This window comes from Caloenas nicobarica, chromosome 1 (assembly GCF_036013445.1).
Source record: "Caloenas nicobarica isolate bCalNic1 chromosome 1, bCalNic1.hap1, whole genome shotgun sequence".
In the NCBI taxonomy this organism is placed as follows: Eukaryota; Metazoa; Chordata; class Aves; order Columbiformes; family Columbidae; genus Caloenas; species Caloenas nicobarica.
This window is the reverse complement of record NC_088245.1, coordinates 118,802,467-118,824,378: the sequence shown is the minus strand read 5'-3', so window position 1 is coordinate 118,824,378 and position 21,912 is coordinate 118,802,467. Positions and strand designations below refer to the sequence as shown.

At 42.3% G+C, this 21,912-nt stretch overlaps 1 protein-coding gene across 2 annotated transcripts in view; it reads right to left on the bottom strand.

Moving 5' to 3' along the window:
* Positions 1–5,298: 5,298 nt before the first annotated feature.
* LOC136003203 (V-set domain containing T-cell activation inhibitor 1-like) overlaps positions 5,299–21,912 on the bottom strand; it is a 35,895-nt gene continuing 19,281 nt past the window's right edge. Inside the window, exons 3-7 of one of the 2 annotated variants that reach the window (XM_065658584.1) lie at positions 15,818–15,901; positions 15,368–15,420; positions 9,987–10,331; positions 8,819–8,854; positions 5,299–5,622 (exon numbers count right to left, since the gene is read on the bottom strand). In XM_065658584.1, the coding sequence (XP_065514656.1) occupies positions 5,519–5,622; positions 8,819–8,854; positions 9,987–10,331; positions 15,368–15,420; positions 15,818–15,825 (546 nt within the window). In that variant the 5' untranslated portion in view covers positions 15,826–15,901 and the 3' untranslated portion in view covers positions 5,299–5,518. The remainder of the gene's footprint in view (positions 5,623–8,818; positions 8,855–9,986; positions 10,332–15,367; positions 15,421–15,817; positions 15,902–21,912) is intronic. The other variant, XM_065658585.1, reaches the window with a different exon arrangement.

Genomic DNA, 21,912 nt, shown 5'->3' with positions numbered 1-21,912 from the left:
CTAGATGAGCTTTGAAGGTCCCTTCCAACTCAAACTATTCTGTGATTCTGTGACTGTGAGTTGAATATTTTCATTAGCTCCCCTCACCATAGCAGGGCTGAGTGTGTCTGTATTTAGGGTTTCTCATATCTGCAGTTCCTAGTAAGTGCAGCTGTGGTGGCATAAAGCTCTCTTTTCTCTTGCTTAGATTTAGGTCTGCTGAGGAAAAAGATGCCTTATTGAATTTTTTTAAAGAAATTGCTAATATGCAGTGACCAGCTGTTGTAAGTTGCTTGCTAGATGATCCAGATGGTGCCTCTTTTTACAGTCCTCTGACATTCTTTCTTGAATCCAGATACCAAATAATGAAGACTACTAGTAATGTGCTGCTTCCCTTTCTAAGCAGATGCAGTGTTGGTCATGTTCATCCCTGTCTTTGTGACTTCCAGGTTGGATTATCACAGTAGCACATGCCAACAACTGAATATGCAAATTGAAAAGCTTACCTAAATTTGACAGGACATCTGATCTGCTGAAATAACAGCAATATTTTAAAATGATGGCCTCAGTATTGGTGACTGTTTGAGACCAGGGCTCTGCATTGTAACAAATACTTAAGGAACCAGTTCCTCCTCAGCGCCCGAAATGTTTTTTCGAGGTAGTTACAAAAAGTGAGGTGCCCATACGGTGTTGTCAGTGCTGAAGGCTTGGACATTTGGTGGGGATGGGTCAAACAGATATACACTGGGGAAATCAAGGACAACATTTTATTTTCAGAAAAAAAATCGCATTTTAGAGCATCTTCTTACTCTTCTTTTTTTCCATCATTCAGAGATAATGTTTTCTAAGGGAGAAAGTATTGTGCACCAGCATTGCCTTTCATTTTTTAATTCTTTCTAATTTCACAGTAATGTGGAGAGTACAGATCTTTGACATCTTTTTTTTTTTATTGATAGAAGGTCATTTGACTTTGGTGGAAGATGTAAGACTGTAATTTTGGCTTTCAGCCAGTGTAAATTTGGAGGGAAATTCCATATGCATTTAGGGATTAATAAAGACGTTTGTCTGCCAAGTTGGGTTTTTCCTTCCCTAGGGCTGTTTGGAGCTGCTGAGGGGCTTGTTGGTCTCAGCCGAGTGGACAGAAGTTTATGATGAATATATTTTGTTAAATGCTGTCAGAAATAAGAAGTGGAAGAAGGTGTTTTCTTCAAGCCTCCACAAGGAGGCATGTGATATCTGGCTGATGGATCCTGGCATTTTTCATCTGCGGAAAGCATTTAAGAACTGTGTCTCACTGAAACGCGGTGGTAATAAATACCCTGGTTGGTGTCCTTGTGGAGCGGTGGGGTTAACTTGTGGGGTGTATGTGGGGGTTGGTACTTCTCAGCTGGGTCTCTGCCTGCCCTACTTCGCCCTGGTTGCTCCATTTTGCCTCGTTTTGCCCTCGTTGACACTTAAGCGCAAAAACCACTTCACAAAATGTTTCCCTGCAGATTGTTGCAGCGCTCACGAATTTGTCAGCATTGCTTGGTGGGTTTTTTGTTTGTTTGTTTTGTTTTTGTTTGATTGTTTTTCCCTCTTTTAAAAGCAGAAATGAGAGTTAGAGACCGAGATGCGCTTTTTGGTTTTACCCTTCGGCTGGTGGCTCCGGCAGAGCCGGGGGCGCTGTGCGCTCACCCAGGCACGAGGTCCCAGTTGTTGCCTTCTCAGTGAAGTAGTTGGCTTATGACGTGTTTGGGTTATGGCGTGTGTGTGGGGGCATTTTGGACGCATAGAGGGAACCAAACAAATGCAGCTTCCGACTTGTTTAAGGGAAGTAAATAGCAAATCCAATCGCATCCTTAATGAACGCCTTTGCCCTGCTGTCCTGTTAAGACTCATTTCTTCCCCACAGTGACTAATTAGTGTAGTATCCCATATTAAGCTCTAAAGCCTTCCTGTGCTACTAATTACGGAAAAACGAGGAAAAGTGTAGTATAAAGTCATAAAAGTACACAGTGAGGGTTTTTTTGTTGGTGGTGGTTTTGGGGGTTTGATTTTAAATAATAATGCTATTATAGCCAAGGTGACCTAAACCCAAGGTTCATAGGGAGGGACTTTCGTCAGGCCAAGAAATACTCCTGGAAGGAAACACTGTTTCTTCAAGAGTCCGTGCATTTGCAAGCTATGAGTATCTTATATGTATGTGTATACATATATAGTGTTTTTATTTTTTCAGAGTGGGAGCTTAGATAATCCTCCATCTGCAAATAATTGAGAGTTGCCTGCATTCCAGGGCTTGAGTAACTTGTTTGAGCTGTTTTAATTCCTCCTTCCTGTGGCTCGCAGTGGCCGAGGGGAAGCTTGCTTGTTGCATGGGTCAGCCTTAGCCCTCAGAGGAATTAAGGAACTGATATTACGTTATCTTTCCCAAGGTGATTTCAGTGGTGGTCAGAATCTCTGCAGAAAGAGGGGAAGAGAAGGGGCTGAACTTAGACAATCCCAGAAGCTGAAACAGTTGAAACGCAATTTCCTGCTGCATATTTAAAAATAATCACCTTCCATGCTTATTTTCAGTATTTTTCAGAGCCCTCTGAAACTGCTGAGTATCATGCCATGTGAATGACTGCCCTCAGACTTAGCTGAAATAATGGTGAAAATTCTGCATTGAATGTGTTACATTCATTTATTGCTGATGATCTATATGGGCCATTTCTCCCACATTGCGTGGAACCGAAAGGAGCTCAGCAAAAAGTGTTAACCAGTTAAACCGACCTCACTGTATAAACCTGGATAAACTGCAACATGAGGAAAATAACTCTTTCTTGTCTCTTACCAGTGTTGCTGTCAAACTTGAAAATATGAACTTGCTTTTACACTTGTTCTTTTGTAAGAATAATGCTCAAGGGTTTCTTAATTTCTTTAATGTGGCAGATTATCAGTCTATGATCTTGCAATATGAAATATGTAGGTGTGGCCCACAAAGATACTACAGGCGAGAGAAGTGGAGATTCCTCCTTCTTAAATGTGCGAATTGTTTTTGTGCTCCTCCATTTTCAAAGCTGTCCCTCTCATAAGTGATGAAACTCTGGAAAACACGACAAGTGTGCGCTGCTCACGTTCCACACTTTGAGTGAACTTAAAGACAGAGGCTTGCTGTGTCACCACCCAGGCAAGGAAGGCCAAATCAAGGTCTGCTAGTCATTCAAACCTTCCCTTGCAGTCTCCCAGGAATTCAGAATGGTGGCCGTATATTACTACTGGGAGTGGCATTAACTACTGCGCTGGGAGAATATAATAAACAGGAACATTTAACGTCCCAAGCGCTGCTGCAAATCTGAGTCATAAAAAAGTAGGGTTGTGAGCAACATTTAGAGGTCATCCAGTCTTCTTCCCCCCACCTTTCATTCCTCCTACTTCATCTGCTCGCGTCCTTGCTGTGATTCGTGCCAGCTTGCACAGGCGGGGGGAATCGCTTCTGAGGGTGAATGAGGCAGAGGATGGAGGGAATTGAGCATCCTTGTAGGCACCAGCCAGCACAGTGGCTGCTCTTAAATGTATGACTGGGCTGTCCCTCTCTGCAACAGCGAGGCTCTATTCTAGCCCTGCCAGCCTAAATAAAGGTATTGAAATAATTAATCATTTGCTTGCCTGAGAAATGCAGCTATATAGTCACACAGCTTGTACTTGTGAGTGGAGCTGCTCATGTTGTTTGTGTGCCTCAACACCTCTTGAAAAGTGGAGGGCTGCTTAAGTGGCTGTTAGATTTTACAAGTTATATGGTCCTTGAGATGAGGGTATGCAGTTCAGACTTTAGGGACCAATGGACCTGAACAGATGCCACCTTTTTGACTCTCTGATTGCACAGAGAGCCTAGCTAACTGTAGGAACAACTGGAATACAAATAAAGAGCTCTTAGAGACCAAGCAATTGCCCTCATCAGGGTTTTGTTTTGTTTTGTTTTTTTCCTTTTTAGGTTTTTATTTTTAATCAATTTTTGTTTTGAATACACGGAATCTGAGACAAATATTTGGAGTGTAGGACACAAAAGACAATCACAGTATGTACAGTTCTTCTATTCAAATCTCTCTGTGAAGTGGGACCCCAGCTGCTACGCTAAGCTGCTCTGTACCCAGGGCAGCTGAAGTACCAACTGAGCTTCACTGCAGCTGCAGCAGCACAGGCTGCGCACCGGGTTTTGTCTCTCTTCCCCACCATGGGGAAAGGGCCCTTTGTTAAGAAAGTCCTTTACCTCAATGGATACCATTTTAAGCTCTATTTTAATTCCGTTCCCTTCTTTGCAAAAACAATCCTGTCTTTCCTTTGGAAAGAGGGTGGAACTGTTCCAAATCAAAACGACTTTATGTGTGCGTTCTTATGAGTCACTTCCCTCTGCCTGATGGCTCAGCCAGGAGGAGTGGGGGGCAGTCACTGCTGTTCCCCAGCCCGGGTCAGTAGTTCTCCAGATGCTTCTTGGTTCTGTAACAGGGCAATTGCAGCAGCTCTGGCCGGAAACAAAACTTCTGCATTTTCTTCAGGCTAGATGTGAGGAAGAAATTTTTTACAATGAGGGTGGTGAAACACTGGCCCAGGTTGCCCAGAGAGGTGGTGGATGCCCCATCCCTGGAGACATCCCAGGCCAGGCTGGACGGGGCTCTGAGCAACCTGATCTAGTTGAAGATGTCCCTGCTACAATTAGTCTTACTAGCTTTTAATTCTTTTTTTTCTTCCAAAGGTACCATTTTTCAAGAAGTAACATTGTCACAGTAACAACTTCTTATTGCACAGTTCTAGCTTAAGAATACAGCTTTTGCGTGATGATAACATTTACCCTTCCGTGTTTCATGACAAAAGAAAAAATACTGAATTCAACCTCCTAAAGCTTTTGGCTTATTTAGAAGTGGATTTTGTAATAATACATCACTTCCTTCCTCTATGTTGATATTTCATGAATGTCCTTCATTTTCCTAGGTCAGCTTCAGCCTTCCGATGAAGAAACACATTTCTTGTGGAAAAAACGTTACTGATAGCCCATGACGCTTCAGGGTAAAAGTAGAAGCTAAAGTTCCACAGGCTCAAGTTTCACAAGGTTTCCATCCTTACGTTTCACAAAATGCGAGTATCTTCCGACTTCCAGTTTTTATCTGACACAGAGGGTAATCACTCCTCATGCTCCTTTCAATTCTCTTGAAGGACAGCAGATGAGATCTTAGGCAAAAGATCTCACTGAGGTCAGTTATAATGTGACCTTGTAGTTTTGTGAGTCTCTTATCCTGTCATTAAAGCAAAACCACAAAATCCAAAATAAAATATACTGGCAGCACTAAAACTGGGCTACGGGAGACAAATGAAAAATCAGATTTGCCACCTCTGAGTTTTGCTGCCTTCGGTTTTGTGGAACACCAAAATGCAGGACATACACACCTAGTGCTAGGCTTGTTTTCAGCTGTTGGTGCTTCTTCCACATGGAACAGTTGTCACACTAACCCTGCAGAGCTGTCCTGCCCAGTGAGGTCCTCTGGTGAGGAGAACTCCCCAAAGAGAAGGTTGGCTTCCCCAGCTACAAGTGACAAACCCCCAGCATGACCAGGAGGTAGAAGAAGATGGGAAGCACAGCCAGACATGGTGCATCAGCAGGGCTTCTGGAGGAAACCTGACTGTGTCCTGAAAAATTAAAAAAGAGAAAGTCAGCATGTAACTAGCGGCTTGACAAGAAGTGTATTTGAATTTTGTGTGATATATTGTTTGTGAATGCATTGATGAAAGACTGTATCATGTGGATTTTGGCTCATTTTCAAAGTTCCCCTTTGTGGGTGTGTGTACCATCCAGAAAAAATAGTCGCAAGGTGTGGTGACAAATCATTTTTTTCTCCGTCATAGAACAGGCACAGACACTCAGCAACAATGAACACAATTTCCTTTTCTGGATGACTGAGAATACTTGTTTAAAATCCCGATAGAGCAACAACAAGAACAACTAAAAGCGTATATAATACATTATCATTCTACCTACTCAGGACCTGAGGTAGGCATTGTAATTAAGAGTCCGTAAATAACGGTAATAATTTACACATTTACATGTTTACACCGTGAGTGTGCAACTCTTGGTACGTGAGCCACAATGTGGACACAGGGCACAGATTATCCTTGGCACAGATGGTGGCTGCGACCCGTGCTGGATGTAATACACCAGTAAAAAAAAAAAAAAAAAGATTTTGAACCCCTGACTTCATGTGTAGAGAAATTTTTCCTCTAAGTGTTTAGGTCCAAGTCCTTCTCTGGGAAGATCAGGCTGTATATTGTTTTCTGTACCTATTCTTAAGCTGCTCCTGTTGCTATGGTAGCAGCTTTCACTACATTGCTGCAGTTAACTTATCGCTAGCAGGGGGGCTTCCTCCCCCTCTTCCTAGAAGTAGTTTGTGGTATTAAAGTGTAAAAAGCAAGGAAACATCGGGTAGTCCTCTGTAATGCTTTGAAATAAATGTAGGATTGTAGCAAGTCTCCTGGCCTCTTGTGACCTCTTCCAGGCCTAGGCACTTTCATTTTTCCCAGAAAAAAATTAAAACAAGATTTGATCGACCCAGAGGAGTCTCACAAGAAACCCAGAGTGACAGTAAAATTAGGCTCTTTAAAATCATTAGGAAAACTAATCAATCCAGCAAATAAATAAACAGAAGTGAAGCAGAAGTGAAACAAATCAAAACTGTTTCTGTTTTATTTAAAAATAATAAATATCTGCTGATCTGGTTATGATGACTTCAAAGTCTGAGAACTATTTCTGCGTACTATGTCTTTGTTCTCAGTAGGTCATTTAACTTTTCTAAGCCCCTTCCAAAGGAACAACTAATACAAAACAGATTCTCTTCCTTTCTTAAGAAATTGCTGAAAATTAAAAAAAAAATGGGAGTTGTAGCTTTATAAAAAGTTGACAACAGGAAATATTTTTTCCTTTTTACAAAAAAATACGTTTCAAAAGTTAGACTTTTGTTTCTTCCTTCCCCAAAATCCAGCAGTACAGGAACCTTCAAGTGTGCAAAGGATGTGATTTGGTTTGTTCTCCTATAGCAAAGCTGAAGCATTCCTCCTTGTTCTAATCGGGCTTTCTTTGTTTGTGCATTTTGTTTGTGTTGTTTTAGGTTTTGTTTGTTTGGTTTTTTTCAATGAAAATAACTTTTCACTGTAAGAAATAGCTTACATTGAGGAAAAGCTGTCAGAAAGTTTTCAGCTCAGTCAAACATACAACCATCTCCTTTAAATACAGCCTACTTAACCTTTTGGTTTTGAGAAACTTCCACTGCTACTGCATGAAAAAGTTTGACTCCTGATAATTTGTTATTTCTTGTGGAAGGTAACAGCTAGAGATATTCTAGCTCCTGTTTTGTTTGCTTTTATAGTGTTATAATGTGCTGTTTCACTGAAGGCACACGATACTGTCTTGAATTTAACTTCATGATTTTTAAAGACCTTTAAGCCAGCTTGGGGAGCTATCTTAGGTCTAAAAAGGATATTTCCTGTGATTTTTCAAGTTATTTATTGCTCATGAAGTACAGAGCTGGTTTTTTTCTGTGTGATCATGAGATAAAACACCGGAACATTTCTCTTCCTTAGTTTCTATTTGAGCTTATTGCAGCTTAATCTGGCTGTAATGTCGTATTGTGGCTGAACTTAATACGTTAACTGTAATGTAGTTATTGTTCTGTAATGAATTGCTGTGGAAACAGCAGGATGTGCAGTTCCAGCTAAAGGGGCCTTGGACAGATTATACAGAAGTACGTTTTTTATGAGTGTAAGGAGTGATAGCCCAGGCCAGTGAGAATGATACCCCATATGTATGATGTGTGAATGGTGTGTGAATGAGTGGGTTGGAACGCTGCCCACAAGATATGCATGGGAACGTGACTGAAAACAGTCACGACATGAGTGTGGTGTGTTTGGGATAACATTTTTTTGATAAAAACGTCCAGGCCTATATCTGTAAACCTATAAATTGAGAACTGTTAATAAAAGTGAGCTCAGCCTGCCTGGCTCTGCTCTTGCTGCTAACAAGAACTCTGTGCCTGTGCATCTCTCTCTGCGTCTGTACGAATCGTTCCTCATCGCCGCAGATTGTATCTTTCAGCTACAGCGAGGAAAATACAACACGCAGCTATTGATTTTTATATGACAAAATGTTACAGGTTTGATACCAATTTAAGATTTTGTAGAGCTAATAAGAATAATTTGGCTTACAAGCAGGATTTTTACAGGAGAATTTGCTGATGACGGCATGTCAGAGCTGGACAGCCCTTCTGTATTGCGTTCACTCCAGAAGTGTTTACAAATGACCCTAATGTAGTTACTTCTCCATCATTATTAAACCTAGACGTTAGCATCTGCACTATACTTCAGACTTGCCTTTGGGTGAGATCTACTTTAATTTTCCCAGAAAAACTTACGTAGAGCCATTAATCCTGTATTTTTAGAATATTTATTACTTTATCTACCCAAAAGGGCCTTCCAAATCTCTTGATCTGGTAGTTCATTCATAGTAAGGTAATTTACAAAGGCCTTAACTCCCAGAACCGAATGGCTTCCATGTTACTTGGTTTTTATTGCTTTTTATGATGCCCATTATGCTGAGTAGCTTTATGGACTAGTGACTGCTGGCACTTCAGTATTTTTCTTTCTATGGTCTAAGTCTGTCTTAGTGAAGATATTTTTTCCTGTCTGGGACAGCTAGATTTTGCTAGACTTAGAGAGAACAAGCACCATAAGTCCGTTGGACTTTCTCTGTTCAGTATGTTTTACCAATCTTGCAAATTCAAATTAAAACACTGGATGATCACTTAGACATTTAGCAGGTTAAGGAGTGTTGCCTTACCAGAAGGGGAAGGTGCCTCCTCAGTGCTAGGCGGAGCTGGAAGAAAACACAATAACCAAAGTTATTTATTTAAGCCTAGAACAGAAAAAAGTACTGATAATTGCTCTAAGGGTTAGTGGTTTTTTTCTGAGAAAGAATACATTTGTCAAACAAAATAAAAGTTTAAATATCATCACAGAATTAAAGATGCTTTGCTGCTCCCAAAAATGAGATGGTGAAAAGATTTTGATTCTGCATTTTCAAAACTTTTTTTTTTTTTCATTTTGAAAGCTGCAGAACAGTTCAATTTGAAGTTTTCTGGACAAAAGTGTTTCACTTCACATTTCAAAAATGTTTTTCTCTTGAGAATGACCTGCATTAAAACAAAGATATTAATGGGTTTATATTACTAGAAAATAACTTTTTTCTATTTTAAGCTGAATAAAATGTGTGTGGTGTGGCCATAATGAAAGTTTCCAGATGATTTATTCAAGCAAGACATCTTACAAATATTATTTGTTTGGACTTGTATCCCCTTTTTTTAATTTGCTTTTTTAGTTGGTCAGCCGTGCAAGCCCAATGCCCCATCATTCTACTGGCCATGCTTGTAGGTAATTCAAACATGTTAGCTCAGCTGCTTGACATTATTCAAGCATGTGTTATGGTCTCACTCATTTTCCTGAGGAAGAAAACTAATAATTCTTGTTGCATGTGTCCAGCCTTGCCACCAGATCCAGATCTTCCAGCTGCCAGTACAAAGGTAATTAGCAACTGCCTTTCATCCGAAAGGGTATATGGCCTGGACTTTGGATCCAATTGCCAGAGATGAAACAGATCTTGCTTCACCGACCAAAGTGCAAATAGTGAAATAAAGTCTCCTGTTCCTCTGGGACAAGGTGGGTCTAGGACAAAACAAACCCGTAAATAACTAAATGCTTAAAAGCTGGGGAGTCCACATTATTCATTAATGTCTTCTGCTACTTCTGTGGATATGCTGTGCTGAAGCTTAACAAAGATGTTGGGGTTTTTTTTCCTTCTAATTTATTCTTCCAAGAAAAGCAAGGATCAGAGTGGAACTAAGTGAAGATTTGCTTTAAAAATTGAAGTCATCTCAGTCGATGGTCTATATGGCTTGTCAACGAGAAATACTGCCCTCAACTCCCTCCCTCTGAACCAAAAAAAATCTTACCTGATACAATGAGATTAATTTTAGATTTCTGTGTTTCATTGGGATGGTCCCCAGTCTGTTTGTAGATGCAAGTATATACAGCTGTGTCCAATAACTGCACATCGGAGAGCTTTAAGGAAAAGTTGCCATGCTTCATCTGGTCCAAAAAAAGACTAGTTCTGCCGTGGTAACGTGTGTCCTGGTACCTCAGTGAATCTTGCCCATTGTGGAAAAAGTGCACTAAGACTGAGTCAATCTGCCAGTAGAGCATTGATTTGGAAAGGATCAGCTCTCCAGGAGAGGTAGTGGTGCACGGCAAAACGACAGTTTCTCCAACAAATGCATAGCACGTTGTGTCTGCTTGACCTGGAATTAAGAAAACAGACAACTTCGTCAGTGCTCAGGAGAGCTAGGGACACCAGGTTTCCTATAATATGGCTTCATTGTGTCATTCTTGCCTCTCTTCCTTCTCCTTCTTCTGCCCGTGTCCTCCTGCTCGCAGCCAGGCAGGAGGCAGCATGTGCCATGCCAGGGCTGAGATCTCTGGGTGCTCAGTGCCCAGCCAGCTGTGCAGCAGGACAGATGTTGCTGTCTGCAAGTTGCCTTCACTTTGTCAGTGTGGGTGCTGCTTGAGCTTGTCTCCTTAGCCGGTGATTTTTTTCCCAGCTTCTGAGGTTCTTAGTCTTTGAGACCAGGTGTCAGATTTGATTTTAATTAATCGGCCAGTTCACAAATGGAGAAGGGGATGCAGGGAAGTGAAGACAGGCAGACAGGATTAAGCAAGTTGAAGTCTGGCTGAAAAAAGTAGAAATGTGAAAAAGGTGTTATATCAGCAAGAGAGAAGTCCTGGATGAGTCTGGTCTCTCTCAACTCAGGTTCAGGTGAAGATGTTCTTTCTCCCTCTTTTGCTCAATAAGTAAATGCTTATTTCCCATTATTCTGAATAGACCTACAAGTTTTGTTGATTTCAGGAATATCTTTCCTTCACCCACGTGCAACAGCATACATTGCAAACACTCTCGCTCCTAATGACATCCTGTGGACAGGACTCATCCCACCAGAAAGCTCTTCCAGAGGTTCACGTCTTCACCTGAACCTGAGCAACCTGATCTAGTTGAAGATGTCCCTGCTCATGGCAGGGGGGTTGGACTAGATGAGCTTTGAAGGCCCCTTCCAACCCAAACTATTCTATGATCCCATGAACTCCCATCAGAGTGGTTCCTGATTTCTAAAAATTGTGCTAGAGCCCCGTCTCCCTTCCACTGCGACATCTTGCAAAAGGTCTGACAAAACAGAGCCTTTTTCTGCAGGTCTGTCTAGCTGCACTCAGGGGTCTTGCCAACCCTTGTCCCTGGGTTTCTCATACTCTTTGGTATAGTTATTCTCCCAGTACGCCAGAAAGAAGGTCTGTCATTCCCACTTTAGGTAAATGACTTTTCCGAGGCCTTGAGGTGACAGATACTTTGTACGGGTGACCTGGACATGGGGCAGAGATGCTATCAACCAGTTCGAGGACGTGCAAGAAGCAGGGTGCGGGTAGCCTGCTGGTGAACAGTCAGACAGAGCAGGAAGCCAGAATCATCTCACGCACACTGTTACTTTAATAACTTTGATACTAATTATTTTTATAAATTTTTACAAGTTAGTTGAAAGTATACTTAAACTTGCACAAATGGGGGAATCTGACACTATCATGTAAGACAACTCTTACTGGATTGTGGTGTTATATTTTCTAGGGGAAGACTGGGGTATGGTAGAAGGTTTCTGTGCATTTCTAAAGCATAGAAAACTAGATATTTCCAGAACAGAATGTGGACTTAAATTAGAACTTTGACTGAACCTGTTTCATAAAATGATTTTATAAAGAAAATGCAGATGAATCAATTTGGATGGAAAAATTTCATCCCCAGCAGGGAGCAGAACAAAAGCAGCATTAGTTTGCAATTGAGCCAGGAAGAAAAGCTAAAATTTGCTGTGAAACAACTCAATCTGTTTTCATGGCCAAAGTTCTGTGAAGCATAAGGGGTAAGTAATCAGACTAAATATGGAAATAAAAGTTTTTGGTTACAGTGTGGTCATTCCTGTGTTGTAGGTCTGTCACTAGCTCTGTGCATATACTGGGCTAAAGACTGAAGAGAGTCTCAGTTCCCCTTGAAGTCACTGACACCAACCAGGGCTCTGCTCATTATGTGCTCAAGCCTCTGTTTCTATATTTATCAGTGTCTCTTTTGAGGCTGTTTGGAGTCACATTGTGTCCATCCAGACAGACATAAAAGCAGAAGGAAAAGTACAATTCAGAGAGCTAAATCGCAGAGCCAAGCAAGTGTCTTGAATTACAACTCTTTTAACCAATATCAGCTTTCCTTAGTTTTTCAGATTTTTCAGCTGAAAATCCGGGTCTACTTTTGCCTGACAATGTAAACTTTTGCACACATATCCCCAGTGCTATTTCTAGTTGTCAGTGGAACGAGACTCCACTTACTGTGCTGAGAACTCAACCGTTTTCACTCTGTATCAGTCACTGAACAGGTTTTGCTTCTCAAGGGGAACCTGAATTACAACAGTATCCAAACAATGGTCTTACCTACAATAAAGCTCAGCTCCGCTGCACTGTACCATTACTGCCACAGCATACATGACCCTACACTCCCCAAGGAGGCTGCCTGAGTCCTGCAATTAGTGACATACCCAGGCAGGGCCATCACCAGCTGAAGAAGGGCAGGAAAGGGACAGAGCAGCCTGAGACCCATCCCTGAGCTGTTTAGGCCAGGGAAGCCCAGTAAGGCCGTGCTCAGCAGAGTCTCTCTAAGGCAAGGCCATGTCTGAAAGCAGACTGCAGTTATGGTGGCCATGGTTAGCTAAGCACAGCGGGGAGATGAGCATGCCTGAGGCTGCTGCAGGTGTTTTGGAAACCCTGGAAGAATCGTAGAATAGTTTGGGTTGGAAGACACTTTCAAAGCTCATCTAGTCCAACCCCCTGCCATGAGCAGGGACATCTTCAACTAGATCAGGTTGCTCAGGTTCAGGTGAAGACGTGAACCTCTGGAAGAGCTTTCTGGTGGGATGAGTCCTGTCCACAGGATGCCATTAGGAGCGAGAGTGTTTGCAATGTATGCTGTTGCACGCGGGTGAAGGAAAGATAATCCTGAAAACAACAAAACTGGCAGCTCTATTCAGAAAAATGGACAATAAGAATTTGCTTAATGAGCAGAAGAGGGACAAAGGGTGTTGATCCTACCTCCTGATTGTGGTCACTTCTAAATTTGATGGTGCTCTTGGGAGTGCATCTGTTTCCTTTTTGTCTTTTAATTCTTTTTCTGAAGATGGAAGACAGCAGTGCCTAGAATACCTGAGCCTAGCATAACAGTTCCTTTCCTACATAATCTGGTGTGTAAACCTTGTAACATTTGTGGTGACTCTACACACTCATGGTGTTCAACCCACCCCACCCTACTCTGCGTCCACCTGGTAAAAGAAGGGCAGCAGGAGGCAAAAGAGCAGGCTTTGCTGCAGTTGCCTGAGACAAGAACAGGTGACTGAAATCTGTCTATAATTAGTTATTTAACAGATCCTACAGCTGCATGAGAGCTTCTTAAGATGGGAAGAAGAGACTTCTGGGTACAAGTCAAATAAGTGCTATTAGGAAAGCCAGTTTTCAGAAGAAGATGGAAGTCATGCTGGAGGTTGGTGATGTTGTGCTAAGCTTCTTGCTGATGCTGTTGAGGTACCAAGAGGTGTGGAAGCAGAGGGCTGCCTGGCCAGCAGACTGAAGCTGCTGCTGGGGTGTGTGAATCAGGGTGGGTAGTGCTCATCAGATCTACCTGGTAAACTTTGTGTGTGGAAGGTGCAGTTCTCTACTTTGGAAGAAATGTGTATTGGAATGTAGCTTTCCCTTGTAGCTGTAAGACTCAAAATATAAAGTGAGATGAGTTTATTTTGTGGGGGGTTTTTTTGTGTGCATTTTAAATGTTACCCAAATGTTTCAGGTTATTAAGGTGAAGTTGAGTGTGCAAATTTAACCAATCTCTAAGATTTCTACAGTGAGAAAACACTGCTGCTTCAGTATCCAAAGTGTGGTGCAGAGAAGATCACAAAGATTGGGCTTTTTTGTTCCTTCCTCCTGAAGATGATCTACGGTAATTATCTTTGTTAATTAATTATACATTGTTTGTACCGGAGGAATCTGGGATGTCAGTAGGTGATCTAGAGTTTATGCCTTGCGGAAAAGGGCTTGGAAGTGGAAAGGTCTTGAGTGTATCTCTTAAATTTGCTCTGGTGATATCAGCTCAGTTCTGACAGTAGATAAAGTAGTTTAATAGTGGAAGTAGCGGGTTAAGCAGAAAAGTGTTTCAGTGTTAGAAACAAGGCAACAGGGAATTTCTTGTGTTTCTGAGTACTTACAAGCTGAAACTCAAATGTGTTATCCTGACGAGGTAGTGTTGCACGACTCCTTACAAGCTCGTGTCTTGCCTATGTGCAAAAGTATTTTGGGGAGGGTAGGGGGCTGTTTGCAATCCCTGTTGCTTGCCCAGAAACACTGAATTGAATTCCTTTATTTTAGGAAGGAAAAGAGTCAAAGGATGGTCACTCAGACAGCCCTGCATGCTTGCAGGTGCACTCACACTACTCTGAGATGATGTGAAAATTTTCCTTAAAAATGTCAGTTGTGCTTAGAAGAGAGAGGGAGACTAGTTCTAGATAAAGTGTAACCTCCTGAACCACCGTAGCGCTTGGTAAAACTGAGGCACTTTTGGGTGAAGAGAGAAGTCTTGACCACATGCAGAGGTTTTAATATTGCTGAATTTAAGTGTCAGATAAGGACATTACAGGGAGCTGCCCCTGCAGCTTGTACAAAAACTCCCTCGCTGGCACATATTAGTGTATCTTTTGTATAGGGAAGACTCTGTCTAATCTATACATAATGTCAGAAACCCAACTCTGCTAGAACTTGGCAGACCCATGTGCAAAGATTCAGGGAGAGACACTGCTGCTGGGCTCCAGTCCTTTCACTTGCCTGGTTACACCTCTAGCAAGCGCAGCAGCTTAATGAGTTTAAATACAAAAAGAGATGCAAGGCATTTGGGGGTTTGTAAAGGAAGAGATTCCAAGTCATCCTTAGTATTACAGGAATAGTAGGGTATTTTTAAGGATATGGGCAGGATAAACTTTATAGGTAGAGATTTGTGGGCCTGAAACACCTTAATCTTGAAACCACTTCTTTCAGATACAGAGGTTTATCTGAAGGTTATTACAGATACTTGCAAAATTTGGGCTGTGATGACAGACATTCAAAGCAAAGCACGTATCTGTTCTGTTTCGCTTCAAGATTATCAGTTTGCAGTTTGTGCATTCACATATAAACACTTCCACAAATTCCTAGATGTATATTATAGTATATTTACCTCTGGGTAGAGACGCAAACAGTAAACAGGCAACCATCCAGAGAGGAGTCTCCCTAATAAAGTGAGAGAGAGAAATGCCGAATGCTTTGTTAGAACACTAGAGCAAGGATCAAAGACCTTTTCTCTAGCATAATTTATGCCCTGTTTTGCAACTCCCTCATCTGCAAAAAGAATCTGGATACAGAGTTGGATGGGTTAGAATCCCTGTTTTGTTTGGGTGTGGATCATATCTCCTGCCTGTAGATCTGAGGTTTCTCAGTGGTCGTAATGGGATGGGTCTTCAGTCGCAAACACCAGACCCATACTTCCCCTTGCATTCTCATGTGGACAAAATTAATTGCATATACATAGCCATAGTTTGCTCTTGAGATTTTTCTATTGGCAATTAAACACAATTCGCTCGGCTCCTCAACTTCAGCTGCTTTGCAGAACAAGAAAAGTGTAGCTTACCACTTCATTTCTGTGTCTTCCTAGCCCTTAGGAATACCTCACTGTTGTGTGCTTCACCAGATGCTCCAGCTGCTACTTCTGTCTCTGCAAAAGAGTGGAAGGCTCTTAATTTTTGTTGCCATAAGCATTTCTCCAGAAGTGGATAGGTTATTTACTAGTAGTTGGTTTACTGTGGTTCAGTCTGTTTTCTTTCATTCTCTGTGTATAATACAGTGTCTTATTATGTACACTTGTTGTATACACTCTCTGTATTATATACACAAGTATGTATTTACACTCTTACAATACGCATAGTTATTTTCACAGGTAGACTGGATGTGAGTCACAAACTGTGCACTGAGGAACCCTGAGCTTTCAACCCAGTGAAGGGATTCTTGCTCTGTAGTCAGCTGAGATCAAAGAAGGTGTTGAAACATAATGGGTATTATATTTATCAAGAGGTGTAGACACCATCCCTCAGAATGCCAATATTTTACTACCCGAGCTGCATATCTACCAACAAAATACAAACACAGCTAATAAGCCTATAAGGAAAATGCTGCTTAGAAGAACTTATTTGAGGAGGTTGTTAAATCATGTACTTTCTCAAAGCTGGGCGGGGAAAGAAACAGAGTCGGGGAGGAGGGAAGAATGTGGTATGTTGGACTTCCTCTCCCTGTCCTCGTAGCATCTCGTAGCTTAAGAAGTAAAAATATCTGAGTGACTGTTCTTCACCAGTGTGCCCCAGAGATAATGCTGACAGTGGAAGTGGTGGTTTAGCCAAGGTCCTCTTCCCTTCCTGTTGAGGCAGGTCTGTCTGGGGAAGATGCTGGTGGTGTTCTCCTGCCCATTGCTTCTGCTGCAATGGTGCTTCCCGAGGTTAGCAAGGTCCAAGAGCTGTATTTCTGTGTTTCTTCTTTTCTCCTGTGGGCCAAGCCTTGGTTATGCTTCATTTGCCAGCCCCTTCCTGATACTCAGTGCAAGCCATCTGCCATCTCTGGCTTCTTTGACATTAAAACCAGTGTGTTCAGCATGTTTTTGATGAACTTCTCCTGTGGTTGCCTTCCTCCCCATTGTAATGGTTATTGTTTCAAGCAAGGGTATAAATTTATGCTAAGTGAGCTTGTTCCACATTTCCTGCCTGTCTTTTGTAAATGAAACTGAGATGCTGATGGGGCCACTCTTATCTGCCTGACTAGTTCTCCCTGGCACCCCATGGAGTTTATCCTCCCAGATTTGTACAGATCTTCCACTCCACATAAGGCTTCTCTGCAAAAAGATCAGGAGCAAATTCATCCTGTGGTCTGGCCTGGCTCTAGGACAAGAACAAAGTGCATCTGGAGGGACCTGGGCTCCACAGCAGCTTGCTGTGAGGCAGCAGGGAGGTGGAGGGCAGCCTGGTGGCTGGTGCTCTGCAGCTGGGCTCTCTAGCAGTACCATGGCCACTCCATCTGTAGGTGAAGGGTGTCCTTATGGTATCTTCCTATGCAGAAAGAACCAAAAATTTGGCAGGTGTGGCCAGCTAACAGGACTGTGTAAAGGTAATAATGGTAGAGAGGAATGACCCAAAAGTCAGAGCTCCTAGAAGTGATGTCATTCTCTGAGGAGTTGGTTGTTTTCCAACAGTTTTAATACTGACTCAAGAGCCACACTCAAGTGGTTGTTCCAGCCCAGCTGGCTTGTTTGCATCTCCAGCTTTACTTGTTTAATCCCACAGGGCTCCTGTCAGGTTTCTGGTCCTCACAAATGCCTGTACAAGTTTCGGACTGGGGTGGGGGGGGAAGTGGGATCAGACCTGAAATAACAAGTTGCACGTGAGTGTTGAGCTCTCATTCATGTGCTTTTGTTACTTCCCTACTGAAGTTTAAGTTTGTGCATAAAGGAGGAGCAAAGTCTTTGTTTTAGGAAGCATTATCTAGCAGCAGGAATGCTTCAGACAGGTCCAGCTGTAGCACTTGACCTTCAATTTAGCTTAATCCAGTGCTGTTTAGTTGAAATATTTCTGAATTGAGCTGACTCTACTTGAAACAAAAATGTTTACACTGAGCCTCCAGAAGGATTGTTCTTGGTGCACTAAAGGGGACATCTGTTCCTGGCTGTGCAGTTCAGCTGGTGTAAGATATTGAGCCGTGTGGTGACTGAAACATTTAAAAGAATTAGTTTCTATTTGATATTGCACATCTGTATATTTTTTTCTTATCTCTCCTCCTTTAAGTGCTGGCTTAAATTAAATGGAGTTTTGGGAAACTAAGATTTTTTTTTTTTTCAAATTTGAAAGTTGATCCATTTACTACTCATTTTAATCTGACAAAGGAATTATTTAGGACTTTTGTCAGAGGTTAAAACAACTAACTGAGTAAGGCTTTGCAATGAAGAATCACTTCCTGAAGAATTAAACCACTAATTAGTAACTCTTTAGCACACTAGCTTACCTGAAATAACTAAGGCATGTGATGTGCTTAAAGTATATGATTAAATTGTAAAACTCATAGCTTCTTGGCAGTGTCTCTGCCATCCAACTTCTGTGTCGTGTGTGAGGCCATCTACCGAACATATTAGCTCAGCCTGCAATAAAATTAAATCAATCAAGTGGGCAAGTAACCAAATGGTTCCCAGGGCCTGTAGAATAGCAGGACTTTGTGTCCCAAAGTAAATTTATTCAAGTTGTCTCTTTCCAGGGTAGGAGGGTTGAGGGTGAGAAAAGGTTTAAATGCTACTGTTGAAGGCTTTATGCTCTTGGAGCACTCAAATGCTCCTTTGAAAATACATTAAGAAAACGGCATTTTCTGAGAGTGCTCTGTTAACCCTGGAAAGAATAGCGGCGTGGTATATTAAGGACATTCCTTTGTGAACAGCCCTGCAGGTCAGGACAGCTGGGACTGCAGGATGGAGTAAAATGCCTTGGACAGAGATGCTGTGCGTGAGCCAGGGGACCATATTGTGTGCAGATGTGTTTGTGGTGTTGTGGTTTTGGTTGTGGGGTGGGGGTGTGTTTGTTTTTTCTGTCTCCCCTATTGCTTTAAACTTTGCTCCGAATTCTGTGGGCAGCTGTTCGGTCATCAGTGATGGTGCAGCTGGAGTGTGACCTACCTGGGATCGTACATCAGGCAGCAGTTCTGGTGGCTGAGCAGCCAGGTTATGGTACCAGAAAAACAATTGGTTTGAGTGGTCAGCTCAGCTTTGGCTTGTAGCCACAGTGCACCTGTGTACTGTCACTGCAAAGAATGATCAGTTTGGGATCTAGATCAGAAGGGACTCAGCAACTGAACATCTAGCGAAGGGTCCTGAGAGGCTGTTATGGGATGATGAGTTGAAGTAGGGTGCTGGGCAGGGAAGGAAATGCTGAGCTGGAACCCTTTTGACATGAAGGATGTACCTCTGTGTAGTGACCACCAAATGTGACACTGATTTAAAAGCTGCTGTGAACTAAGTGGATGTGACTATTTGGATATTGTATTGAAGGGACTGATTTGCTTGCCAGTTCTTCCACCTCATTTGTCAGCCTCCGGTACTGGCTGAGTAACACAGGTAATGCAGCTGGGCACTGAATGAATGGTAATACAAGTTGGAACAGGCACCAGCTGGAGAATTACAGCAGTAATTCTCAAAGGGTTAGCCAAAATCACCTAGCAGATGAATGAAGGCGGCTGCCAAGAAAGAAACTGCTGATTTTCCACCTGGCAAGGCTTTGACACTTAGTCATTTCTGGTTTCTTGGAGTGATTCTCCCCTGCCTTTGTATACCTTTGGCTTTTGGGAACAGATTTATGCTAGTTGACTGTTACTGATCCTTGTAGGAAGATGAGAGGACCTTTCTCTCTTAGTGGAATCCTGAGAGCACCCTAAGCAGAGGCATGTCACCTTACTATTTCTTATCCACACCAAGGCAATTGTCATTTCTTTAAATGTTTTCTGCTCACGTCACCACACAGTCCTTTTACCTTTAGGTTAAAGATAATAGCTAGTAGAAAGCTAATGTGTGAGCTTGCAAGCAGGAATTACGGTCTGGCTTCTCAGAGAAAGTTTTTTATGATGCAACAGCCTACACCGAAACTTGGTGATTGCTTCTGATCTTATCTGAAAGCAACCCATAAACAAAATGACGTGTCACTTAGAGACCTGTTCTATAATTAGTTCAAGGAAAGGTACGTAAGAGATTTCAGTGAGGAACATGCTGGCATGCATCCAAAAATGACAGTGGCTTTCTCTTTTAGGGTTTTAGCTTTTGAAATAAATGAACCTAATTAGAAAACAATCTTCTGGGGATTTGTGGGCAGTGTCAGGCAGTGTTTCTGTAGCTAACTGTTCTGTGATTCAACCTCTTGGCTTAAGGCAGCTGGAAGAAATGCCCTTTGCCTCCTGGGGGAATGTCTGAAGCTTCAGGCTGCAAAATGTGCTGAGTCTTGGACTGGGATCCTTATCTTCAGGTGCACTGTAGCAAGCTTGATGCACTTGTGAGGGCAGCTGGTCTGGCTTTCGTGTTTGTTTTAGCACAGTTTATAGCTGTTTAAAACTCCCTGAATTTGTCCTTATCTGCTGTGCACTGGAGTGTTGTGTACTCTGTCCACGCTCCCTCCCTTCCCTCTCTGTGCTCCAGTCACAGCACCTGAGCTGTGGAGGTGGTGTGGGGTGGGTGGGGTGCGGGCTTCGGGCTTGCTTTGATTTCCCCATGCTGCTGGAATTACCTGCTGCCCATTTGAGGCTTATCATGGGACACAGTTGGGCTCTGGGCATTGAAAGTTTGTTATCAAAGGCATATCTAATCAGAAAAGTTATTCCTTTTCAGGCATAAAGAATGAATGAGCGATGGTACATGACTTGCTCCCAGTGGAAAGCTGTACTCCATGCAGAGTACTGCAGCAAGAACTTACACACCTTCCCCTGGCTTTGAATAAATAATTTAGGTAAGGAGGAATGTATCCATGCATATAGAAATAAATAATGTGGGAGAAACAGAAATTACAGTTCATGTTTGATTAGAGTTTCCAGGATTCAAACACACAAACACCTTCCTAAAGGTTTCAAAGAAAACAGCAAAACTCTGGATGTGTTTGGACAAACAGGGAGTTTGTACAAGCTAGCACACTTGATAAACTGGAATGCTGAGGAAACTGGACTTTATTCTTGACTTCAAAATAACCTTTCTAATATCTCTCAGACTAGACTGAAGTTGTTTGTGGCTTTGCAAAATGGGAAGGATTTGAGTGGCTCAGGGGACTGATGCTAAATATGGTACGTTTCATTTCGAGTTTCAGAAGGAAGCACACTCTTGGTACAGAAGTGAGCAGAATTCAAAACTGATCAAATGATGCTCCAGTCTTGTGGGTATTTGGTGGTTTCATGCTATGTTTGGTCTGAATTCTCAGGAAATCAAGATCCATGCCATCTATATTTCCAGTTGTCATTTCTGAAGGAATTTCATATCTGTCATCTGTTTGGGTCCCTTGGGTGAAGGTCAATTCAATGACTTAGAAGGATGCCTGTACACAGGTCAGAGAGGGATGCTGTGTCACTGGGGTCTGCATTAGGCAGTTTTGCTCGGCAACTGTCTGACTTGTAGTAGTGGGCTCTCATCCTGCTCTCTTAAAACATGCTTTGTCGTCTGTGTAACATAATCACTAAACTAGCACGAAAGTTATGTTTTTCAAGAGAATGCCACTGCTGTGTAGAATGGGAAAGCTTCTTGACTTGGAGAGTGATTTCTGCCCTTTAAATCGCTAGCAAGTGTTCTGAGTCCCACATATCCCTGTCCTGTGCACCAGTAGGTCCTGGCTTTCCAGGTGCTGCAGATTTGATGTTGTCTGAGTGGAAGCTCAGGAAGCACAGCCCAAGGAGCGTATGGTGTATCCCACCCTTTGCCTGGCCTTGTGGTTATTGGGTGAGACTTATTCCTTGTGACTAGTGGTGTGCGGTGGTCTCATGCCCTTTTATGAAACTTCTGAAGAGAAACCAAAAAGTAATTGTTCCTTTTTGTGATGTCTTTCTGACAGCTCCCCCAGAAGTTGTTCTTTTTCTCAATTCCTTTTTATTCTTCTGAGAGTTTCCACTGCTCTTTATCTGCCAGCTCAAAAAAAAATTTCTCTTTTGATGAAGAAATTCTTCTCAAGAATAAACAGC